Source organism: Cervus canadensis, chromosome 13 (assembly GCF_019320065.1).
Source record: "Cervus canadensis isolate Bull #8, Minnesota chromosome 13, ASM1932006v1, whole genome shotgun sequence".
Lineage (NCBI taxonomy): Eukaryota > Metazoa > Chordata > Mammalia > Artiodactyla > Cervidae > Cervus > Cervus canadensis.
The window spans coordinates 73796534-73820366 of record NC_057398.1 but is presented as its reverse complement, the minus strand read 5'-3'; the positions used below and the strand labels follow the sequence as shown (position 1 = coordinate 73820366).

General features: G+C 42.3%; 1 protein-coding gene across 7 annotated transcripts in view; it reads right to left on the bottom strand.

The window, feature by feature from the left end:
• DSTYK (dual serine/threonine and tyrosine protein kinase) overlaps positions 1-23833 on the bottom strand; it is a 76095-nt gene that overhangs the window by 40224 nt on the left and 12038 nt on the right. For 5 of the 7 annotated variants that reach the window (XR_006272547.1, XM_043485120.1, XM_043485121.1 and 2 more), the window contains exons 2-3: positions 13808-14193; positions 666-1335 (exon numbers count right to left, since the gene is read on the bottom strand). Coding sequence is in view for 6 of the 7 variants with exons in the window: in XM_043485120.1 (XP_043341055.1) it covers positions 666-1335; positions 13808-14193 (1056 nt within the window). In the remaining variant the exon portion in view is untranslated. Of the gene's footprint in view, positions 1-665; positions 1336-13807; positions 14194-16057; positions 16114-23833 lie in introns of all 7 variants that reach the window. The other 2 variants (XM_043485122.1, XM_043485123.1) reach the window with 2 other exon arrangements.

The following is a 23833-nucleotide window of genomic DNA, read 5'->3' as shown; positions in this document are numbered from 1 at the left end:
TCTGGGAGTTGGTGCTGGACAGGGAGGCCTGGTGTGCTGTAGTCCATGGGGTCAAAAAGAGTTGGACATGACTGAGTGACTGAACTGAACTGAGAGCTAATGTTCACGCAGGAGTCACTATACAAAGTCAGTAGCACCCAGACCTCAGACAACAAAAGACCTGACTAAGCATTTGGCCCAATTTTCTTAACAGTCATTCATGAAGGACAGGAATGCCAGGAAAGCTAAAATTGCTACTTTGGGAAATCCTTCTGAGTTACATCTCAAGAGCACCCTGAAAAGAAAATGAGACCATGAGACACAAAAAGGAACCAACAAAGCAGCATGGGCCATGACAAAGGAGTCAGGACTAAAGCACGACTCAGTGACATTCTCAAGCAGCTCTCCTCCAGTCTTAAAAAGGCAAGGGGATACAAATAGGCCCCCGAGGCTAAAGAGCAGTATTGGGATGAATTTATCAAACAGGAAGGAATGTTGGCAGACTTTTCCAAGACCTCTCAGAACAAGAGAGGCCAACTTCGCTCAGTGATTTCAGGCAGGCTGCTGCTAATAAGCCCCATCAGGGTAGGTTCCTTAGGGCTTCAGAACTGATGTACTCTACGCCAGCTGGAAAGGGTTCGAGGATGCCCTAGTTCCTGCACCGTACCAAGCTCTCTAGGACCCACCTTTGAACTCCATGTTGGTGGCATCATCCAGAAGTTCCTCTTTCATGGCGTTAAGAGTCTCAACAATCATGTCTTTCATTTCCTCTTGCTTCCGGTTGGCAATATTCATCAGTGATTCATACAGCTCATTCTCCTTTTTTCGAGTGTATTCCAGGCGTTTGGGTGTGATCTGCAGGTCCCGCTGCATGTCAAAGGCCTGGTTAATGAAGATGTCGAGGCAGCGGCAGTGCACCAGGTTTAGGGCCTTGGCTGCGTCCACCAGGCGGGCCTGCAGCACCTGGTGAGAAAACGTGTTCAGGTGTCTCAGCTTCCCACCGTGCTCCACCAGCATGCTCTGGGCTTTGGTGTCCTGGCCGGGGGCCGCACAGTTACAGCGGCTGCTGCTCAGATAGCCCAGGTCAGTCAGCTGGCGGTGAAGTGGTGATCTTTCGCTTTCCATCCTTTCAGTGGAGGAGTCAGTTATCTCCGAGCCCGGCTTCGGCACTTTGAAAAAGAATATGGGAAAGGAGAAATACTTTCGGATTTCCTGAAGCTCTTGCTCATCCCTCTCAGAGAGTTCATCTTTGTGGAGTGCATAGGTTATCACAGGCAAGAAATCATTCACCAAGTCACCCAGAACATCCACTGTGGGCCGGAGGCCTTGGCATGGTGCTACCACAATGTCCACTTCCTGGAAGGGGAAGGGGGTCATATCAGCACTTCAGGGTCAGAACGAGTCCTTGCCTCCCCAGAGTCCCACATTGAGACCAAAATGCAGATCTATGATGGGGCAGCTGGGCTTCAGTACATGCCCCAATCACTTGTCCCCCTCCTTCCTCAGTTACCAACACTCCCTGGTGCCACCTAAGCAGGCAGGCACTCATCGAGAGAGAGTGAAAAAACAAGTAAGTAGAAAGGATGGCAGTCCTTTCATCCATTTTAGATAAAAAAAGAACCTGGAGTCCCTTTTGTTGCTTTGGAAACTCCCGCTGATTCCCTCTGATGAAGAAAGAACTCTTAGACTGAGAGTGGATCTGCCTGGAACATTCCTCCCCCTCTTTCTAACCTGACTCATCCTCAACTTTCTAACTCCCATGCATCCTTTAAATCTCAGTGTATACACTATGTCATACCCTTCTGGAGTCTTTCCTAATAGGAAACACTCGCTACTTCTCCTTCTCTTAATGGTCAATATACTTATATACTTATAATTTATTTATTTAAAAACATTTTTTTTTCCAATTAGCTTATAAACTCTTTTGAGAGAGGGAACATGTCTATTTTCATGTCTTTCATGTCTTTCATGAACATGTCTTTTTCACTCCTGTAACTCCAGTGCCTGGTATAGAGTAAGTCCTTAACACTGCTCAATCAATCAATCAAGCAGCAAACTAAAGGTTAGATCTGTCAAACATTATCATCCTATCGTAAGAGTTGGCAAGCATCCCAAGGTCTCAGCCATCAGGTCTCAGGAATACCTTTATGCTCATGATCACTTGGTCTGGCAGAGACTAAGGTCTGCCTATCCAATATTGAACCTCTGCATCAATGGGAAGGCAATGTCTTTTATAGACGGGGCGGCCAATAGTAGGCAGGACAACAAAAAGCTCTTCAAAGGGTTGACTCTGCTAGCAAGTACACCCTGCGGCCCTGCCCTTCTTGCCTGGAGCACAGATGTGACAGACAGTCAGACTGGTCATCCCACAGCCCTTGGGCAGTCCTGAGAGAAGGCAGCCCTGAGGATGAGGAAGCAAAAAGAAATGGGAATTTGGATCCCTGATGACTATAGAGCTGCCACACCAGCTCTCAACTGCCTAGCTTTGGATGTATGTAAGGGAAAAATATATTAACCTCTGTCTTGCTTAAGCAAACCCTTATTTTTCTGATTGTTACCTATGTTTGAACCCAATCATCACTGATACACCCAACTCCTAAACAGATCATTTCCCTAGTTAGTAGTTTCTGCTTATCATTCTACTTCTTCACTAAGGATCTCGACTCACTTAAGAGCATACATTTCCATCCATATGGGAATATGGAGGGAAATAAATTTTGCTCCTCGAAATCTCTGAAATTGCCTACTTTGCCTGGCACTCCAGACCTAAGCATTTATCTGGAGACTCATACCTATATTACCATTGCAGGCACACCAACTCTGAAGTCTGCAGACTCAAAATCAATCCTTTGCAGAATTCTAAAATGTTTTAAACAGTTTTCCTTTTTGATCTCCTTCTCCAGACAATGGAGAAAGGGCTGGGAAATGCCAGCTTCTTGTTTCTTGTAGTGTGTGTGTGTGTGTGTGTGTGTGTGTGTGTAGTGTGTGTGTGTGTGTGTGTGTGTGTGTAGTGTGTGTGTGCGCGCGCGCACCTGTACTAAAGAGCAGAGAGTGAGAGACAGCGAGCTCTTATTTCCACCAAACCACAAAGGTCTCACCTTCTTCCCCAACAAAGAATTCATAAATTTTATTCTCAGGTAGGCCACAGAACTTTCATTTGGCTGGCCACTTTGAACTCTCTAAAACTAAAAGTGCTTTTAGGATCTCATCATTTGTAATTTGAGCAAACACTACATAAATCTACTTGCTTTCTAGCCAAGCCTAGGCCAAGAAGAAATCTGCTATTCACCTGTACCTCAAACTGCATGGAATGTTTTCTGATTGGAAGACTAACCTGACACTCACTCCGCTATTCTAAACAAGCCCCCTTTCACTACCCTGAGTCACAGTGCTGGAGTATGAATCATTTCATGAGGCATATTCAAAAAAGAGGGTAAGTAAGAACATTCAAGATTTAAAGTAGAGCATGCAATCGCCTAAATGCCAATATTCTAATTACATATAGTAATTATAGACTAGAAGAGAATTTCAAGAAATGAAAAGTTATAACAAGATAATTATGGGTGACAGTGGCTTTTAAAATATTTTTTAAATGGCTTCTGTCTTAAATATATCTTTTTAAAGATATAAATCAATCAAACTTAATATAGAAATATTAAGAGAAAAAAGTCTAAATATTCAAACCAAAGTAAGTATTGTTAAGAAAGTTTTCAGGAAGAATTTTGCTGCTTGTTTATTTGATGTATTTTCTTAAAATTTTAAAGCAAATTTCCAGGTTTTTCTTAAAGGACCATTTTATGTGTGCAACAGAACTGTCGGCCAAAGCTGCCAAGTCCACTTGTAGAACCAACATCCTTTGTAAAGGACAGCTGACTGTATTTGCTCACAAATGCAAATTTATTTTTTTTAAAAAAAGGATTCAGAGGATAGAGAAGATATATACACATATACACACACACACATATACACCTATACATCACTGGTGGTTCAGATGGTAAAAAGATCTGTCTGTTATGCAGGAGGACCTGGGTTTGATCCAGGGGACTGGAAGATCCCCGGAGAAGGGAATGGCTACCCACTCCAGTATTCTTGCCCGGAGAATTACATGGACAGAGGAACCTGGTGGGCTACAGTTTATGGGGTCACAAAGAGTTGGATGACTGAGCAACTAACACTTTCACTATATAATACACACACACACACACACACACACATAGTGGAATACTACTCAGCCATAAAAAGAATGATTTGGCCATTTAGAGCAACATGGATATACCTGGAGGGCACTGTGCTAAGTGAAAGAGACACAGAAAGACAAATACTGTATGATATCACTTACATGTGGCATCTAAGAAATAAAACAAGCTAGTGATTACAACAAAAAAGAAACAGACACACAGGTACAGAGAAAAAACTAGTGGTCACCAGTGCAGACAAGGAAGGAGAGATGGGAGAGCTTGGGGTAGGGGATTATGAGGTACAAACTTCTGTGTATAAAATAAATAAGCTTCAGGGAATATAGCCCATATTTTATAATAACTATAAATAGAATATAACCTTTAAAAACTGTGAACCACTATGTTTTATACCTGTAACTTATATAATACTATCAGCTATACATCAAGTTTCAAAAATTCCCCTAAAATGAACTCTGATGGTAGATACTGCCTGGTGCACTGGCACCTAGAAAGAAGGTATCTAGTCCTAAATGTATCTTGTACAAACAAAAATGGATAGAAAACAATTCCATGCTCTCTCTTCTCCATTCCCCAGTTAATTAATTTGTGTAGTCGGTCTCATTGTTCTGACTATCTTGACTGTTGGAAGACAGGCAAAAAAAGCTGCTGGCTGAGACCCCGGCAGCAGTACAAACTAGGCTGGAATGTGATACGTGAGTCTGCAATACTCACGGCAAAGGGATGACTCATGCCTGACGGTTATAAACAAAAAGGGAAGCCGCACTGTCTCCTGGAGACAGGGAGTGAAAAAAAATTCACAGAGGATGAGCCCTGTTCTTGGCCCATATGTTACGGCCACCTGAGAGGGAAGACTGACCTCAGACTATTTCATGGAAGGCTGTACTCCTTCCTGGCACTTAGAACAGTGTTTGCACTTACGAGCATTCAATAAATAAATGTGCAATTACTGGATGAATAAATGATGCCTATACTATTTGCTCAAAACCATTTTCAATCATCATATGTAAAACTGTCTATTTTTTAACCCATATCTCACACATTTATCTGGAACTGCTGTTTGCGTCTACTCCAAGAATGAAGCACTGAGGAAGCATTTTGCTCTGAAATCAGTCAAAGAAGAAGAATCCAGAGAATCAGAAGAGTATGCCATAATTTCCATTTTGAGTCACAGAAAATTCCTAAAGAGGTATCTTTTTTACAATGTATCTGCACAAATCCGTGGAATCTACAGAAGCTGATGTATTACCATCAATTCTCTAGGCAAGATTAAGAGAATGTAATAAAAAAGCAGACTGCTGCTCTGCAAACACCAGAATTTGCCTCTTTCGTTTTTTTTTTTTTAATATAAAATGACACTATCTTAAGTGCCAAGAAGAAATGGTTCTATCACTGAAGTCTGACCACTTCCTAAGAATACTGGCTCTGACTGGTGAGGACTTTTACTCTATGGCTCACAGCACATTACACCCTCAGCGACAGCTAAGGATGGTCGTCTTAACCAACAGTTCAAACTAAAGACAATCACACACTCAGATAGGTCATGAATGTCTTTGTTTTGTCTACAGTTCTGCAACCTCATTCCATCACATAGAAAAGAAGCACATAACTATATGGTCTTACCCTTTGCTCAACAATGGACACATCCTGGACTCCAATCCCTGTCTCCATATTCTACCGACCGTCACCATCAATTCTCTTCCCATGCCCACTCTCACAGAACAATGGGAGGTTTTGCCCATTTTACACAGGGTTGATTCTTCCTCATTTGTGTACAGTTCTCTGAAATCACTATCACTCTTAAATGTCAATTATACAGTAAGGCAAATACATCCCTCCATAGTGTTGCAGAGTCAGACACCACTGAGCACACACAGTCCGCACATGCTCCCTCTTCCTGTTACACTGTAGAAAATATCTTGACTCTCGATTTGAGCACTCTCCAGTGTGGAGCTGTGACTGAGCTGCTTTCTAGAATATAACAGGCCACAAGCAGCTGTGCCAACCCAGGGCTTCACCCCAGCAATCAGCATAAAATGGACACTAGCTCATCTCCCTAGCCAGTAAAAGTAGGGAGTGGTAACTCACAGACCAGAACAAGACTTGAGAAAAACCATAAAACCAACCAAAGCCCTCAACTAGCCACAGAAAGCATGAGACCATTATGCTAAAAGCGGAAGTGTGTTACGATCCCAAACACATCAAAGCAAAGGCTTTAGATCTGCATCTCAGCTCACAAGCATGAAGCCCTTAAGGATCAAAACTATCTGATTTCATATTGTGATGAATCAGATAACACACAAGTTGACAAGAAGGTACTGAATAGCCTCCATGCATTCTACTGTGTGGATATTCAAACATCCAGGTACCCACAGATACAAAATTAGGAATGTGAATTCTCTCACCATTTACTAGACTCATCAAGAAAGACAACAGAAGAATGGAGAAGAAAGAAAGAAACGTTCTGAAGAAAGTTAAAGGTTATCTTTTAACTTTAACTTTATTTTTTTTTTACCTTTATAACATCTCTCTCTTCTTTCATTTTATTACAAAAGTACTTCATAATAATTATGAAGAACTTTGCTTCCAAACGGAGCAGAATAATAAGTCTAAGTAAGCAGGAACCAGAAGGACTTAAGTTTCACAATGGAAGGAGCTCCAGTATGGATGGCTGTCAGGGAACGGATGGGTGGCTGAGAGAGGAGGAAATCCTCTTTTCAAGGACACTGATTAATTCATTCAAAGAGAGGCTTACTAAGGGCCAGACACTGTGCTAGATGCTTTACACCTAGTCTTTCATTTAAGCCTCACAGCAGCCCTAAAACTCACAGATTACTACTTCTGTTTTATAAATGGGGGATGCCCTAGCATCACAGTCACACAGTTAAGTAACCAAGCCAGGATGTAAATCCAGACTCACCTGACTACAAAGACCGTGTATAAACAGTGACTGAAGGCCCACTGTGTCAAGAATTGTCTGGCCTGATGTTAGGGAAGTTCTGAGAGAAGAATAAAGGATGGACAAGATGATTTCAGGGACCCCAACAGTCCTAGCTTTCTGTGTTAAAAGTATATGTTGGCTACAAGTAAAAACCCCTGCTCTGCTCAAAAAAGGAAGATTAAGACCATAATCTCTGCCAGATTTTCTTCCAAAGAGCTAAACTTGGAAGGCCAAAAGTGAACAAGTGGTGGTGAGCTGAGAAAATAGCCCTGTAAGCTAGTCTTTTTAAGAGGGATCAAGGCTCCTAGAGCTTGATTTTAAAAAGAATCGTGCCTCTAAAGCATACATATCCTTAATAGGTAAATTAACCTATAGTAAGTATTACCAGGTTTCTTAGCAAAGAGCAATGTATTGGTTATATTTCACTATGTATGTTAGTGTGTGTTAGGGGAACAGCAGAGAGATGCTGAATTCAAAGAGCATAGAATTACTGCCTAGAAGGAACTTACATTCAGCATTTGCCTGAACTTCCCATATCCTTTTTTAACACATCACTTTTAGTTCCCCTTTCTTTTTGCCCCATAAAATAATGGTTTCTTTATTTTAATGTATATTTTTAGAATAGCATTTTTTATTTCTCTTATACATATCACTGTTTTTTTTTCCCTTGGAAATGGCCATCTTTGACCTAATTCCATATACTCTCTTTTCCAAAAGTATCTGCTTACTGTCAGACAAAAGACTATCACCCAAACTTCTTTCGTGTTTTACCAGTCAATTGTTACCTTTCAAACTAGATACATTCCAGAGAAGACATGGTAGCTAACTTAAAAGTAAGCAACACTTAACAAATTTAGTTTCATAAGGTACCAAAACAAATGCCAAAAATTAAACAAAAATTGAAAGAAGAAGACAGTTTTCTAGTAACAATGTTTAATAAATTTGGGGGTTTAAATTTTGCATAAACTTATCATTTTTACTTTGATTTGGGGTTGTGAAAGTATTAACTGCTGAGAAATTAAAAAAAAAAAACCAGTGTCTGTATGGATCAGTGGGACAGAACAGAGAGCTTAGAAACAGACCCACACCCCTATGGTCAATTAATCTCCAACAAAGGAAGCAAGATATACAATGAAGAAAGACTGTCTCTTCAGCAAGTAGTGTCCGGAAAGTTCGTGAGTCAGTATCCCAAGGCAATAGAAATAAAAGCAAAAAATAAACAAATGGGACGTAATCAAACCTATAAGCTTTTTTACAGCAAAATGAAAAGAATAATCAATATGAATTTCAATAATCAAAATGAAAAGACAATCTACAGACTGAGAGAAAATATTTGCAAATGATGTGACTGACAAGGGTTTAATTTCCAAAATACACACATAGCTCACGTAACTCAATAACCAAAAAAACAAACGACCCAATCAAAAAATGAGAAGACCTAAATACAGATTTCTCCAAAGAAGACATATAGATGGCCAATAGACACATGAAAAGATGCTCAATGTCACTATTAGAGAGTGCAAATCAAAACTATAAGGAGATGACAAAGGAATGGCTAAAGAAGATATGGTACACATATACAATGTAGTATCAGTCATAAGAAAGAACAAAATAATGCCGTGTGCAGCAGCATGGATGGACCTAGAGACTGTCATACGAGTGAGGTCAGACAGGCAGGGAAAGACAAGTATCACAGGTACTGCTTATGTGTGGGATCTAAACAACACTGGTGCAAGTAAACTTATTTACAGAAGAGAAATGGAGTCACAGATGTGGAAAACAAACCTAGGACTGCCAGAGAGGAACAGCGGGGGAGGGATAAAGTAAGAGGCTGTGACTGACACAGACTGCTGTGTGTGAGAGACGGCTAATCGGGACCCACTGTCACAGCACAGGGGACTCCACTCAAAGCTCCCTAAGGGTCCACACGGGAAAAAAGTCTAAAAGAGGGGCTGTATGTATCGCTGATTCTCTCTGCTGTACCCCGAAACTAATACATCATGTATAATAAATTATACATCACCTACATGCCACCAAAAATGTTTTTAAAAATAGATTACAACAGCAGAATAAAACTACAGTGACGTACCATCGCACACCAGTCAGAAGTGCCATCATTAAAAACTCTACAAATAACAAATGGTGAAGAGGGTGTGGAGAAGCCTCGTACACTGTTGGTAGGAATGTAAATTAGTATAGCCACTATGGAGAACAGTATGGAAGTTCCTTAAAAAACCAAAAATAGAGTTGCCCTATGGTTCAGCAGTCCCACTCCTGGGCATGTATCCAGAGAAAACTATATTTGAAAAGACCGAGGCACCCTAACGTTCACAGTAGCACTACTTACAACAGCCAAGACATGGGAGCAACCTAAGTGTCCATCCACAGACGAAAGGATATATGTGGTATATATACACAATGTACACTTCTACTCAGCCATAAAAAAGAATGGAATAATGCCATTTGCACCAACATGGATGGAGCTAGAGATTATCACACCAAGTGAAATAAATCAGAAAGAGAAAGAAAAATGCCATATGATGTCACTTATATGTAGAATCTAAGCTATGATACAGATAAACTTATTTATGAAACATAAACAGACTCACAGACAAAGAGAACAAACTTCTGGTCACCAAAGAGGAAAGTGGGTGAGGAGGAATAAACTAAGAAAGAGTTTGGGATTAGCAGATACAAACTACTATATATAAAACAGAGAAACAACAGGCTGCTACTGTATAGCACCGAGAACTACATGCCACCTCCTGCATAAACCATAATGGAAAAGAGTTTGAGAAAGAACATATATACAGACACACACACACAAGACTGAATCACTCTGCTGTACAACACTGCAAATCAACTAAAAAATTATATATCAAATAAAAAAGCTTTTAATTTTTAAAGATTAAAAAGTAAAAATATCAATGTCACTATGAAATGACAAATAGATTACTTCCACTGATGGCTACTGAGGGTTATAAAGAGAAATTTTAACTATTTCAACTCATTAGAGTTCAAAGTAGCAAAGAAAAAAAATTAGTTTATTTGCAAGTCATTAGACCTTTCTTGGAAACATCAGTCTACTGCAGTTCCCTGAAATACCCCTTCCCAGACATCACCAGGAGCCGGTCACCGTGACAGCGTGCGGCAGCCTCATAGCCATGTGACATGTGCATTTGTCCACAGGGCCAGAAAACACCTGGGAGGGGTAAACAGGCTACTGACGAGAGCAGAAAGCTGAGAGCTGCGAAACAGCCACCGAAAATGAAACGCCACCGTTAGGCTGCAGGAATCCCATCTCAGGCTGAGGAAGTTTAACCACCTCCATTTGTTTTCATTCCCTTTCTTACAGGTGTTCATAGGGAAAAACATATTTAGACTCACATACATCAGACTGAGGCAACTCTAAGGCAGACGACTATGTCCCACTGGACTTGCAAATGGAACAGAAAATAAAAGGAGGTGAGATATACACCAGAGCGGGGGTGAAGGTGAGGATGCGGAAGCATGTGCATGAAGACAAAACCAGTGAACACGGAGAAATGGTGAAATGTACTGCCAACTGGAAAATGACCATGTTTTAACACTAAATGAGGTTTCAGGAACGAATGGCTTGACAGTATTCCTCTATTACTGAATTATGAACTGAGAATCTCAGGGGACCCAGAGCTAAAAAACTGGGAATACTGTAGTATTCCATGTGGGTACCACGTGGTATGGGGTCCATGAGTTGCCCTACTCTGGAACAAATTGAAAATGGCTAATTTATGAGGACTTTAATGTAAGGTATTAGAAGAATGACCATTGTGTAAGAGGGTAAGGGGAAATTCTGCTTTAATAATTTGACAGTTAAAAATGAACATCACATTTCCCCTAATTCAATCTTGGTTTCCTTTAGCTAAATGTTTCCTTTCTTTACGACCCCTTTTAGGAACCAAATTGAAGGGCTGTTTAGAGCTAATTCTCTGGTTCTAAATATAACTGGGGCTAAAAAAAAGATCTTTCTCACTGGCAAGAAAAATCTTCAAGGTAGCTTAGGAAATGCTCCCAGCAGCAAGCCAATGGAGACAGGAGTCTGACTACAGTGTCAGAGCAGAGCCTGAGTGCCACAGAGGCTAAGGCCCCTCTGAGGCTCACCATCAAGGGATTCTAAAGTTAGAAATGCGGGGGTCCGTGGCTGTTTCCACATCAAAATCACTGCAGTATAAAAGCAGATCCAAAGAAACATTACTAAAGAAGCCTCACAAACCACATGAAACAGAACATGGGAGGCTAGAAAATTCTTCAAGAAAAGAGAAGGATATTTCTCATGAAAGAGAATCTATCTATATTTCAACCTTGCAGAGAGAAAACTGTTTAGGTATCTTAATTTCTCTCCCAGCCAAGTAGCCTTCTTAATTGTTAACTCAGTTTGAGTGCTTACTACATATAGATGGGGGTTTCCCTGGTGGCTCAGTGGTAAAGAATCTGCCTGCCAATGCAGGAGATGGGGATTCAATCTCTGGGTTGGGATGATCCCCTGGAGAAGGAAATGGGAACTGACTCCAGTATTCTTGCCTGGGAAATTCCATGGACAGAGGAGCCTTGCAGGCTATAGTCCATGGGGTCCCAGAGTTGGACACAACTGAACTACTAAACAACAACAATGTATTCCTTGAGCATTGCTGGGAAATCTCACCAGTAAGACATGTGCTCACGGCTTCCCTGGTAGCTCAGATGGTAAAAGATCTGCCTGTAATGCAGGAGACTAGGGTTCAACCCCTGGGTCAGGAAGATCCCCTGGAGAAGGAAATGGCAACCCACTCCAGTATTCTTGCCTCGAGAATCTCATGGGCAGAGGAGCCTTGCAGGCTACAATCTATGGGGTCGCAAAGAGTCAGACACGACTGAGCGACTAACACACACACATACACACACACACACACACACACACTTGGGAAATAGCTCTCACTTTCTTTTTTGTGACTTTATTTTATCAGCTCAGCTCACAAAAGTAAATGAGCATTAAAAATCAAAACCAACAAATGAAGAGACACAGAGAAATCAATCAAATAATGCACCTGTCCTACAGATGGCTTTGTTCACACTCCAAGACTGTTTTTAAAAGGCAAGAACAGGAAAAATCACCACCCAACCAAATTTCGGCTATCTAACAGTGTTTCTTAAGCTGTAGGTCAGAATACATTGTCAGATCATCATAGTGGGTTGCTATCATTTTTTCAAAAAATGAAGTCAAATAGAATAGAGGAGAAAATATCAGTGTGTTTTGCAAGAAGTAAAAGTACTGTTTCATGAAACTTTATTCCAAATGCACACATGTATATATGTACTGGGTCCTAATAATAAAATGCTGTTTCTGAGCATGAATTAAAATCTAAAAAAGTTTGAAAACCACTAAGCTCTTGGAAACTGAAGTAACTAGACCAGAACAGAATACTATAGAGAGACTGTGCTTGCATCATATACTTATGAAGCTCATGAGTCAACTGAGCAGGCTCAGTCAATAAACAAGGATCAGAGTCACCCGAGAACTCTCGCATTGCCCTGGAGCTGAGAAGGGCATGCTCTCGGTCTGAAGGCACAGGAAAGCCGCCAGTGATACTGAGCTGAGGGAAAATGCTGGCCTGTATACTAAATCCCTCCAGCATTTACTGAGATCAAAGATAACCGGGCTCTGGAAGGAAACGGGACGACAGTGTCTACTTCCAGAGAACCATAGGCCAAAGCCACCATCGAAGGCCTTGCTCACTGACTGAGACGCCAAGCCTTCTGGAACAGGAGTCGGTGAAGAGGAGAAGAAACTGCTCTCCAAGCCCTGCCCAACCAGCCCCTCCTTCCTGGCACAGCTCAGCAAGGAGACGAACCCTCTGCTGTGAGCACGCCAGCTTCTTCTTCCCTGCCAGCTCCGGATCCCTGACACAGGCACCCTCCCTGCCCAGCCCCGCTCTCCTGGCACACTCGCACCCTCTGCCTCTCACCCTCTGGCCTGATAAAGTGGCCCCGTCCTGGCTGTGCAGCAGCCAGGGAAGCCCTGCACCAGGGACAGCCCTTCCCAGGCCGAGCTGTAAACACCAGACACATAGTGCTGTCTTTCGGGAAATGCCACAAGACCTGTGTTCTCTGCGGGAGTTTACTTCAAGAGAGAAACAGACACATTCTTCAGGTGATACATCTCCATACCTCTTTATTTGAGCCAGATCTGTCCTCATGTTCTGAGGTCCCTTGGCAAGTAGGAGACATGACCTGGCTCACTTAGTAAATGATGGCAGATCTAAGGAAAACTCAAAAGTTCTTCACTTGTTCTCCTCTATAAGAACATCAATCGTATGATTATTCCTTTTAGAAAGGGAGGGCCAGAGACAATTCTAGCCACGCCTTCCTGCTAAGAAATGAAAAGGGATTTCTAACCCTGATCCTCCTTCTGTAAAGGCAGGCTGAGATGTAAGGATCACATTCTTCAGTTTAGAAAGGGACTGGACAAACTGCCCAGGGCCTTGCAGCAGTGGAGGCAGGGAGGGGCACTGCCACAGTCTTGTCTGGTTTTCAGCTTCCTAGATCACGTGCCTTTGACTCTATCTGCCGACACTCAGAGCCCACAGGACACATTGCCAAATTACCTTCTGAGAAAGCTCAGACACAACGAAAGCTGGTACCTACGGGTGCAACTGTGTGAAGACGAGACTGGTACCTGTAAGAGAGCATGGCGCATCGTCACCTCCAGTTCGGCTAAAACATGGGCAGCGTCCTCACTGTCCTCTTGGACCTCCAGGTCCTCCTCAGGGATGGTCTCCCAGTCGCCCTGGTGAGCAACCAGCGTGTGCACTAGTTCATACTGGCCAGGGAGCGCCAGGCTGACCCGAGTCTGAGTCCCATAGGTGAAGCGGAGGCGCCGAAGCTTACAGTTCTCACCGCCCAGCTTGCTGGTGGGAAGCACCTGCACCCCCAAGAGCAGGTTCAACAGCTGGCACTTGGCATTACAGTCCTGGCCGAGGATCAAGACGCAGGGCAGGCAGTCCACCATCTGCTGGAGGCGCTTCTCTTCCTTGGGTGGGAAGGAAATGCAGCTCAGCTGGCCTGGGCGGGGACAGGGGTGGAAGGAGAAAGGAGTACAGAGAGAAGAGTGAGGAGGGGTAGACAGAGACTGACACAGAGACCCCATTACATGTCAGCCTCCTAGAAAAGGAACTTCTAGGAAGCTCTTGGTTGAAGAAGATACCAGAAAAACATCCCAGTCAGAGAAAGTTTCTCAAATATCACACAGGATTCCCCTCTCTGCCTCGCCCCCAGAGCAGTTCTTTCTTTCCAGAAAGGTGACAATGACCTAATGTGCCCTTCCCGACCCAGTTTCAATCAGTGGAGGGACAGCCTAAGGAGTTTACAAGGACTCCATCAAAGGACATTAAACTGACAAAACCAGAAAAGACTACGCTACTGGAACGTGAGTCCAAGGACTGAATGCATGCATTAATGCTCAGACGTGTACGACTCTTTGCAACATCATGGACTGTAGCTTGCCAGGCTCCCCATCCATGAAATTTTCAAGGCAAGAATACCTGGGGATTCTTTACCACCGTGCTACCTCAGAAGCCCGCAAGGACTGAATACAAATCAAAATAAAAATATTCCTTGTGACACAAAACCTAACACTTGAACACAGAAAGGTTCTTTAAAATGACTCTACCACATGCAGTTTCAGTTTATTTTCCTTATTTATAACATAATTTTATTTATGTGTGTAGTCTTTTAACACACATACATTGAAATAAAATGTTATTTGAGTGTGCATAAGCATAGAATCTTTTCCAGTTCATTTCTCTGATAGCTGGTAACAGCATCCCAGCTGCCAAGTCGTTTGTTTTCTTAAAACACTGAATTAAGATCACTATCTCTAATCAAGTCATATTCTTTCAGTTTATGGAAGACAAGATCCTGAGTAAGACAAAGGGGAAAGGACTACCTGTTAGGATAAAATCCAAGCAAATCAAGGAAGATTTGATGTATCTCAGAAATAGCCTTTCAGGATACACTCATCTATACTGCAAACTTCCACAAAACAGATCAAATACACTCAAGAGAAAACAAAAGGCTTCCTAAAGTACGAGAGCTTCTAACTGGGAAAAGGAACCAGAAATTTGTTGACTGGAACCCTCCGATTCCGAACTCAATCTCTCCCCAACTTGTTCAGTGACAGTGCCTGCCCAAGTCTAAGATTCAGGCAACTTCGTGTTTCTTCAGAAAGGCACAGACACACAGTTCTTAGGCTGTTAGAAAGCCGATCTGTATTTGAAGCCAAATACATACATCTTCATTAAAATTTAGGGTGGCACCAACTGAAGCAGTACTTGCTTTAGTCATTTAACCATGAGCTACATTAAATCATACATAAGCTGTTTATTTTGTTTATGTAATTGAAGCAAGAGAGGCCAGATTCATTTAAAAGGTTGTCCTACTTCTGACTACCTGCATGTGTCCCCCCAGTCACGTCCAACTCTGTACAACCCCAAGGACTGTAGCCCGCCAGGCTCCTCTGTCCATGGGATTCTCCAGGCAAGAATACTGGAGGGGGCTGTCATGCCCTCATCCAGGGGATCTTCCCAACCCAGGATTGAACCCAGGTCTCCCACATTGCAGGAAGATTCTTTACCATCTGAGCCACCAGGGAATCCCAAGAATACTGGAGTGGGTAGCCTATTCCTTCTCCAGGGGATCTTCCCAACACAGGGATCAAACCCAGGTCTCCTGCATTGCAAGTGGTCTCTTTACTGACTGAGCCACCAGGGAAGCCCCCCAACTCTACCTATCCTGCTACAAACTCACTATTTTAAATCTTCTCCCCAACAAATGGCACCAAAAGGTTTAAAGAAATTTGCTTTCACTCAGACCCCTTTATGGACTTCATTAAGCCCCCCCTTCCATGTCTGCCTGCTAAGTACATCACCTGGTCAGCACACGCACACCAGCACCACCAGACACCAAACACGGAAATCTATTCTCCTGGGAAAGAGAGGAGACAGCAAATCGTTAACCGAGGGCCCAACTCTATGCAAGGCATTATTAAGCACGAGGGAAGAGCACCAGACAACTGGTCTAATTTCTGACTTACAAACTAAAAGCAAGGGGACACAGCCCCTTGTGTGTGTGACCACTCAGTAAGTAGGGAGTCCTGAGGCCCTCCATACCTCACTGACAACTAAACAGCATTTACTACAGTTGTCAGGGAGGAAAAATAGTTTTCCTCTACCCTTTTAGTTTCCTCTGGCTGGGTCTAAGAGTTAAATTGACATGAGAAAGATTAACAGTAGAAAATGAAATTTAATTACATACACATGAGGAATCTGAACATGAAAGATTCGAAAGACAGGTTAAATGAGATACATATGTTATCCTGGACTAAAGAGAGGGGGCAGGGGGCTGGGTCTTCAAAGGGAAACAAGGCAATTCACAGAAGAATGGAGAGAATAAATGTTTGGTAAACAAATGTTTGCTGGGCCATCCAGGAACAGCTGGACATAGAGAAGATTTTGACCCCCCACGATTACACCTGGTTCATACTACACTGTAGCTAGCTCTGGTGATAGGCCCTCTATATAAATTCATTTAGGCAGTTAAGGTAAGGAAGATAAAAACTCTTGCTGAACTTTTTGTTTCTTTAAAACAACCAAGCCTAAAGTAATTCTCATACCAAAGAGACACATTTTGGGATGGCAAATCTTGCTCCTCTTCAGACTATTCAGTCGTATGTTTATAATTACCAAAGGCAGGAAGAACCATCATATTTCTCTCTGTATCCTCAACACCCAACACAATGACTAAAAAATAGTGTTTTGTTATCTGTTTGCTTGCTCTGTGTAAGAATTTACCATTTATTTACCATTGAGAACTGTCTACAGAAAGTCATAAGGGGCTCTACTAAGCACTCAGAAAAATCCAGTAATACGATGAACAGTCCAGTACCATGAATAGTATAGGAGCAACCGTCATTCCTAACAACGCCCTTCATCTCAACATGGAGAGCAGAGGTGGGCAGCAGAACAAGACCTCTCCATTCGGCAGCAGGATTTACCAACCAGGCTCTGCCTGAGCATGAGGGCTCCTGCTAGATCCGCTCTTACCTATACTTCCTATCTCTCTCTCCTCCCAGTCCTCCTCAGATCTCAGGTGGCTGTCTAAGTAAGCTCATACTGACACCCTTCACAGAGCCCATAACAAAAGCTGGTCCATAGTAACAACAGTGAGTCTAAATGAGTTTTGTGACTACTGCTGTTGCCAGGAGAGTGGGTAACAGAGAACGAAAACTAACCATTTTTCAGGACCAAAGGGAGAGATCTCAACACCTCTGAGACTACAGGAAAACCAGTAAACCACGTGGCACTGGCCGAAACCAGAGCAGACACATCCATTATTCATCTGACCCAAAGTATCACACCCCCATCTCTGCAGTGACAGAAACAGTCACTATAAATAAACTCGCTGGAGTCAAACAACAGTAGGCCAGTGCAATAGGAGAGGGGGCTGACAGTGAGTCCAGTTCGAATTTTCGTCTCCAGGCGCTGTGCTAGGGTTGTGTATGCAACTTACTAGACAGAGAAAAGATCTTCAATATGGATATCTGCATCTGGTCTTCAATATGTCATTATACAAGCTCTTTGTTTCTCCCACCAATCTTTAGTTTTTTCATTGCTCTTCAATGTGTCTACAAGATTTGAACGAGAACATGGAGAGAAATGAAGCTGAAACTAGACGGTTCCATTCCTTGCTCCCCTTGGCAAATAGTCTGGTGAGGGCGGACCACAGCAGGCGGCAGGCGGAGCACCAGCCGGGGCCTCACCACTGACTGGCTGGCCCTGTGACTCTGGCAATCCACTTGTTTCTCTCAGCCTCGGATTTCCCATCTGTGAACTAGGGAGCTGGATTAGATCATCTTTAACATCCTTTCCAGTTCCAAAATTCCAGGATTCCATCAGGTTTTAACTGTTGAAAAAAAAATAACTGAGGGGGCTAGGCTGTTGGTCTGGTTGTTTTTCAACTACAGGTGAAATTAATTAGGAGAGCTCCCCTGGACGGCTACAGCTGCGGATCCAAAGGTGAGGGAGCAAGCGGGGGGCTCTGAGGGCCTCCTGGGCAGTCTCAGCAGTTCTCTAAAGAAGAGATGAAAAACGGGAGAATGACAGGAGGGAGGAGGAAGAAAACCTGTTTCAGAGCTAAAGCAGCTGCTTCACTGACAGTTAAAGGATTTTTTAGTTAATGAGGTTTTCTTCTGTAATTAATGTAACAGCATCTGCATATGGGACTGCCAGAAGGTAACAGCACCGCCTCTCAGCTGGAACACATTAACCCTGCCAACTCTGACTGCAGGAAAATTCAAAGCAAATTGTCTTAAAAGCCAAGACATTTTTTTTCCCTTTATGATTCTTAAATACAGATTATCTTGGTTTGGGTTACTTCTAAACAAATGTTTCAAATACAAGAAGGAACACCTAAGCAGCAATGCATTTTGTTTATCTGTTTCAGATAATGAAGGGGAACAAAATATATCATCCCAAAATATGCCTCTTTGACATACTATTTTGAGGTTATTTTTAAGAAACAGCAGACAAAGGTGAAGCTCTGAAAACTGAGAAGTTACTTTTTCTAACAGACATTTATACTTAAAAGGGAAATCTCCCATTTGTAACGGTATATTCCTCCAGTTTCAGGAAGAGGAGGACTCGAAATGTCTAGAAACTCTTATCAATGCAGAAGGCAATCACTTAAAACTGCCTAACAACCTTACCCTTGTTTATTGTGCTTTTCCAGATAACCACCCATAACTGACTCCCCCCACCTCACCCCACCCCAGTGTGTTTTATCTTGAGCTAGAGACAATATTGAAGGTACTGGCACGCGCCATTTAGGAGTTACTCAGTTTCTCCTGGGGAGCTCCCATCTGTACACATCTGTCGTTTTTCCCTCATTAGTCTGTCTTTTTATAAAAGACAAGTCTCAGCAAAAAACCTAGAAGGGTAGAAGGAAAATTATTTTTCCTCCCTCACAATAATATTTACTATAATATTATTATGATATAATAAAATTATATTATATTTAATAATATATTCTAAGTACATCATTTTATTTGCCTCATCTCATTTAATGCTCACAATCCTACCAGACACAAACTATTATTATCCTCATTTACAGACGAGAAAACAGTGACTTAAAAGGTACAACAGAACAAAAAAGAAGCCATGTTTCTCTACTCATTTAGGGCGGAGCAGGAGCTGTTCCTAGGTCTCAGGGGGCCAGGTGAATGCTTCATGGTAAACAATCCCTGAAGGGTGGCAGAACTTACCATCCCCCAAAAGGCCTCTTTGGCATAAGGATGCTTTGAGCTAAAGGCACTGAACAAACAGCAGGATGAGAAGGGCACTCTGACCTCCCTTTTCTCTTCCTGAAAGCAAGAAATAAAACCCTCACTGGGAAGATGTCCTCCCTGTAACAGAGGAAAGCAACACCCTTACTACTGGAGTCGAGGTCAAGAAAAATCTGTACAAATAAGCCTCGTTACACTAACCAGCATCTTGCTAGTTACTCCCCCACCATTAACTGCCCTGTCACCTTCTCCTACTTTACTTCTCTTTGCACAAAAGCACAACTCTGTTTCTTTGGGTCTTCATTCTTTTCTGAGGACTCCCACCTACAGATAAAATTCAACAATGTATTTATGCTCTTCTCCTGTTTATCTGTCTAATGTCAGTTTAATTCTTAGGCCCAGGTGGAGATAACAAGAGCCAAGAGCGGAAATTTTTTCTCCCCTACACCCCTACCACACTTTCTCCCAATGTGGGGCCAAACACAACTTAGTAGTTGCAGGACTCCAATTAAAAACAGACTGAGAGATTCCTTATAAAAACTGCCCAAGACCACGGGGAATAAAGCCTGGGGGGAAAAGACAGTATTACCACTAGGTGGTGAACACTTTTTTAAAATGTTATTCTACCTAAGAGCTCTTAGAGTCCCTTTTCTTTAAAAAAAAAAAAAAAAAGTAGATACTTTTCAGAGAAACTTATTACTCCTCTCATCAGTTAGTCTGTATTACCCTTTGGGTTGAAGTTAAGGTGGAGGTGGCGGGAAGTAATGCTAGTAACAACTGATGTATCTAGTGATCCATTAGGGCAGGTACTTTGTTTAAATTGTTTTTAGAGTACAGCAAATCCCCTACATACAAACCTTCAAGTCGCAAACTGTCAAAGATAACATGTATTCGCACGTCCAGTCTCGTACGTTAGTTCTATCTGAGGAGACACTGTCAGCCTCTGAGGCATGGGAACCAAACATATCGGTACATGAAGACTGCAGCAGCCCTTCAGAATGCAAACCGCTGCTACTGCGTCATCTATGATAAGGAAAGGAGAGCTACTATCCAGACATCACTGGGTTGTTTTTTCAAGAGGGTAGATAGAATAGAATCCAGCAAGAAACCAGAACCTGTGCCACAATCATCAGGCGTGAGTGAAACTGCAGTTTGTTCTGTCTCCTGTTGCTGACGATCCTCAGCTCCACCATCTCCCCCCTCCTCTCCCTCCTCCAGTCAGCAACTCTTTTCGCCTGTTCACTCGATGCCAGCCCCTGTATGCCAGCTGCTGTACCATACTTTTCAACATACTGTACTGTAACATTAAAAATGACTTTTCTACTTGTAATTAATGTACATCCATACTTACTAAATGATTAACCTCCATTTTGTAAATCACATAAATCATAATCGTCATTAAGTCACATAAAATGTTTCTGAGAGCCTGTCATCTGCATTTTAATCAACACAATGAATTGTAAAAGGTTTTATTTTGACTATATGTGAAATGAATATATATTAATAAAACTGAATGGTTTTTAACTGTCAAAAATGACTTATTTTTTGTTTGTTTTTTATGTATTGTGTGAAAAGCATTATACAGACGTATTAGAGTAAAGTACTATATAGCCACTTGTGTGAGTTGGGTACCTAGGCTAGCTTTCTCGGACTTACAAATAAACTGGACTTACGAACGCACTCCCGGAACAGGATGTGTAGGGAGGGGACTTACTGGGGTGGATTTAGAGCAGCACGCTCTCCTTCGTGCCTGTTTTCTACCCCAATCAATGGTACGAGTGAAGGCCAGAGTAAGGCACAGTCCACGGCCAAAGAGGGGAGGTGCGTATGGAGTGAGTGAAGTGGAACTCTATCTTTGCTTCCTATTCTTGCAGCTCCTCAGGTTGAAGGGGCTTCAGCGTCAATTCAGGTCTCAGCAGAGTTACTACTGCAGTCCTTGTTCCTGATATCCAAGGATTTCCCTCCTTTGGTAAAGTTTTTTTACGTCACCTTTAATACTGAACTTGAAGTCCTCTCTGTAAGTGACTGAAGTACAAAAGATTTTGTAAGTCACTGAAGTAATCAGTGACACAAAGTTGCATATCCACAAATAAGTAGTGATGTTTTATTTCTTATTAACTACGTGTGACAAGAGTAAAGAACAAATCCTAAGTTGAGAAATGAATCAGTCCTACTACAGTCAATTCTACTACAAGCTTCAAAGTACTGAGCTACAAAAAACCCCAGGAGTTGAGAGAGAAATAATTCTGCCAAGAAACATTTATCATTTCCAAACAAGCTCTCTGACCTTCAGCTAAATTTAAAGGATTCTGAATTATAGAGGAGGTATTCCCATTTAAGGAAAACATATGCTTAGGTAGTCTGGGTTTCAGAATTGTCAGGATCAAGTAATACAAGGCATTTTGCTCGAAAGGGATGGTTTTTGAAGATGAGCGACGGAAACATACTCAAGTAACCAACACTCTTGGCAGCTGGAAGTCAAGCAGGCAGAAACGTCATTCAAGCTATCCTACCTGGGGGTCATGTTAAGATCCTGAATAGAGGATCTGGACTGGACCTGAAAAGAGGACGTAACACCACCACTGTCCGGCCAAAGACTTATATCTCCTGGGAGCTATGTGAAGCCAAGAGACTGCACTCAGCAGCCTGCTGACATGTTCCATTCCAGGAGAAACTGCTCCTGAGGCTGGCCACGCTGCAGAGGGAACAGAAAGGCAGCTGAAGCTGTGATTTATGGGATGCAGAGGTAGAAGCAGCTCTTCAGGAAGCCAACCCCATGCTTCACTGAAGAAAGGCATCTTTCAGCTACTAACCATTAAGAATGATCCAATGGTGGGAATGTGTTAAAGAGACACAGGAAGCAGCCCAAAGCAGGGCTTACTGACCAGACTTGGGACAATTTAAGCATGAAAAAATTTTTTAAATAAGAAGAAGAAATTAAAGTCCATTGAAAAAATTCAGAAGTCCACATTGGTATAAACAATAAACAAACAGTGGAAAAGGAACACTCTTCCATCCCAAACACTAAGACATACAGAGGAAACACAGGTTAGAAAAACCACCGAGGCAGGTGCTTGTGCCTGTGCTAGGTCGTGCCAACTCTTTGCAACCCCATGGACTGCAGCCCAACAGGCTCCTGTGTCCATGGGATTTTCCAGGCAAGAGTACTGGAGTGGGGTGCCATTTCCTTCAACTGAGGCAGGTGGTATTGTCAATGGACACTAGGTCCAGTGGTAGGAGATATCTTCAGGAACAAGATTATCACTGAAATCTTAGAACACCTTCCCACAAAAGAGTAATCAATTGGAAAAGGAAGAACAGTGACTTGAAGATAAAGAAATGTAAAGGGCACTGACATGACCAGATATCAAGTTTAACATCTAAAAACAGTGGATGAAAGACATCACGTACCCCTGATAATGACTGTACATCACATCATTTCTGTGCCTGATCCTGCTGAGAGCTCATGACCTGAGTTTCCTCACAAGGAAACAGCTCAATCCAGGCTAAGGGTCATCCCATAGAATGTAAAGCCTGCTCTTTAAACCTGTCAAGGATATAAATGCCAGGGAAAGGCCAAAAGACTGTCCACAGTGAGTGAGTCTAAAGAGACATTAACAACGAAATGCAACGTGCTCCTGGACAGGATCCTGGATAAAAAAGAAAAAGACATTATTGGAAAAGTTGGCAAAACTTAAATGGGGTCTGTAGACTGAATGGTAGTACTGACTCATTGTTGATTTCCTGATTTAGGGAGCTGCACGCTGAAACATAAGGTTATGCTCAAAATCCTTCAAGTTAGGCTTCAGCAACACATGAACCGAAAACTTTCAGATATATAAGCTGGATTTAGAAAAGGCGGAGAAACCAGAGATCAAATTGCCAACATTCGTTGGATCACAGTGAAAGCCTTTGACTACGTGGATCACAGCAAACTGTGGAAAACTCTTAAAGAGATGGGAATACCAGACCACCTTATCTGTTTCCTGAGAAACCAGTATGCAGATCAGGAACCAATAGTTAGAATAGGACATGGAACGAAGGACTGGTTCAAAATTACGAAAGGAGTATGACAAGGCTGTAAATTGTCATCCTGCTTATTTAACTTATATGCAGAGTACATCATGCAAAATGCCAAGTTTGATGAATCACAAACTGGAATCAAGATAAGCTGGGAGAAATATCAACAACCTCAAATATGCAGATGATACCACTCTAATGGCAGAAAGTGAAGAGGAACTAAAGAGCCTTTTGAGGAAGGTGAAAGAGGAGAGTGAAAAAGCTGGCTTAAAATTCAACATTCAAAAAGCAAAGATCATGGCATCTGGTTCCATCACTTCATAGCAAATAGATGGGGAAAAAGCG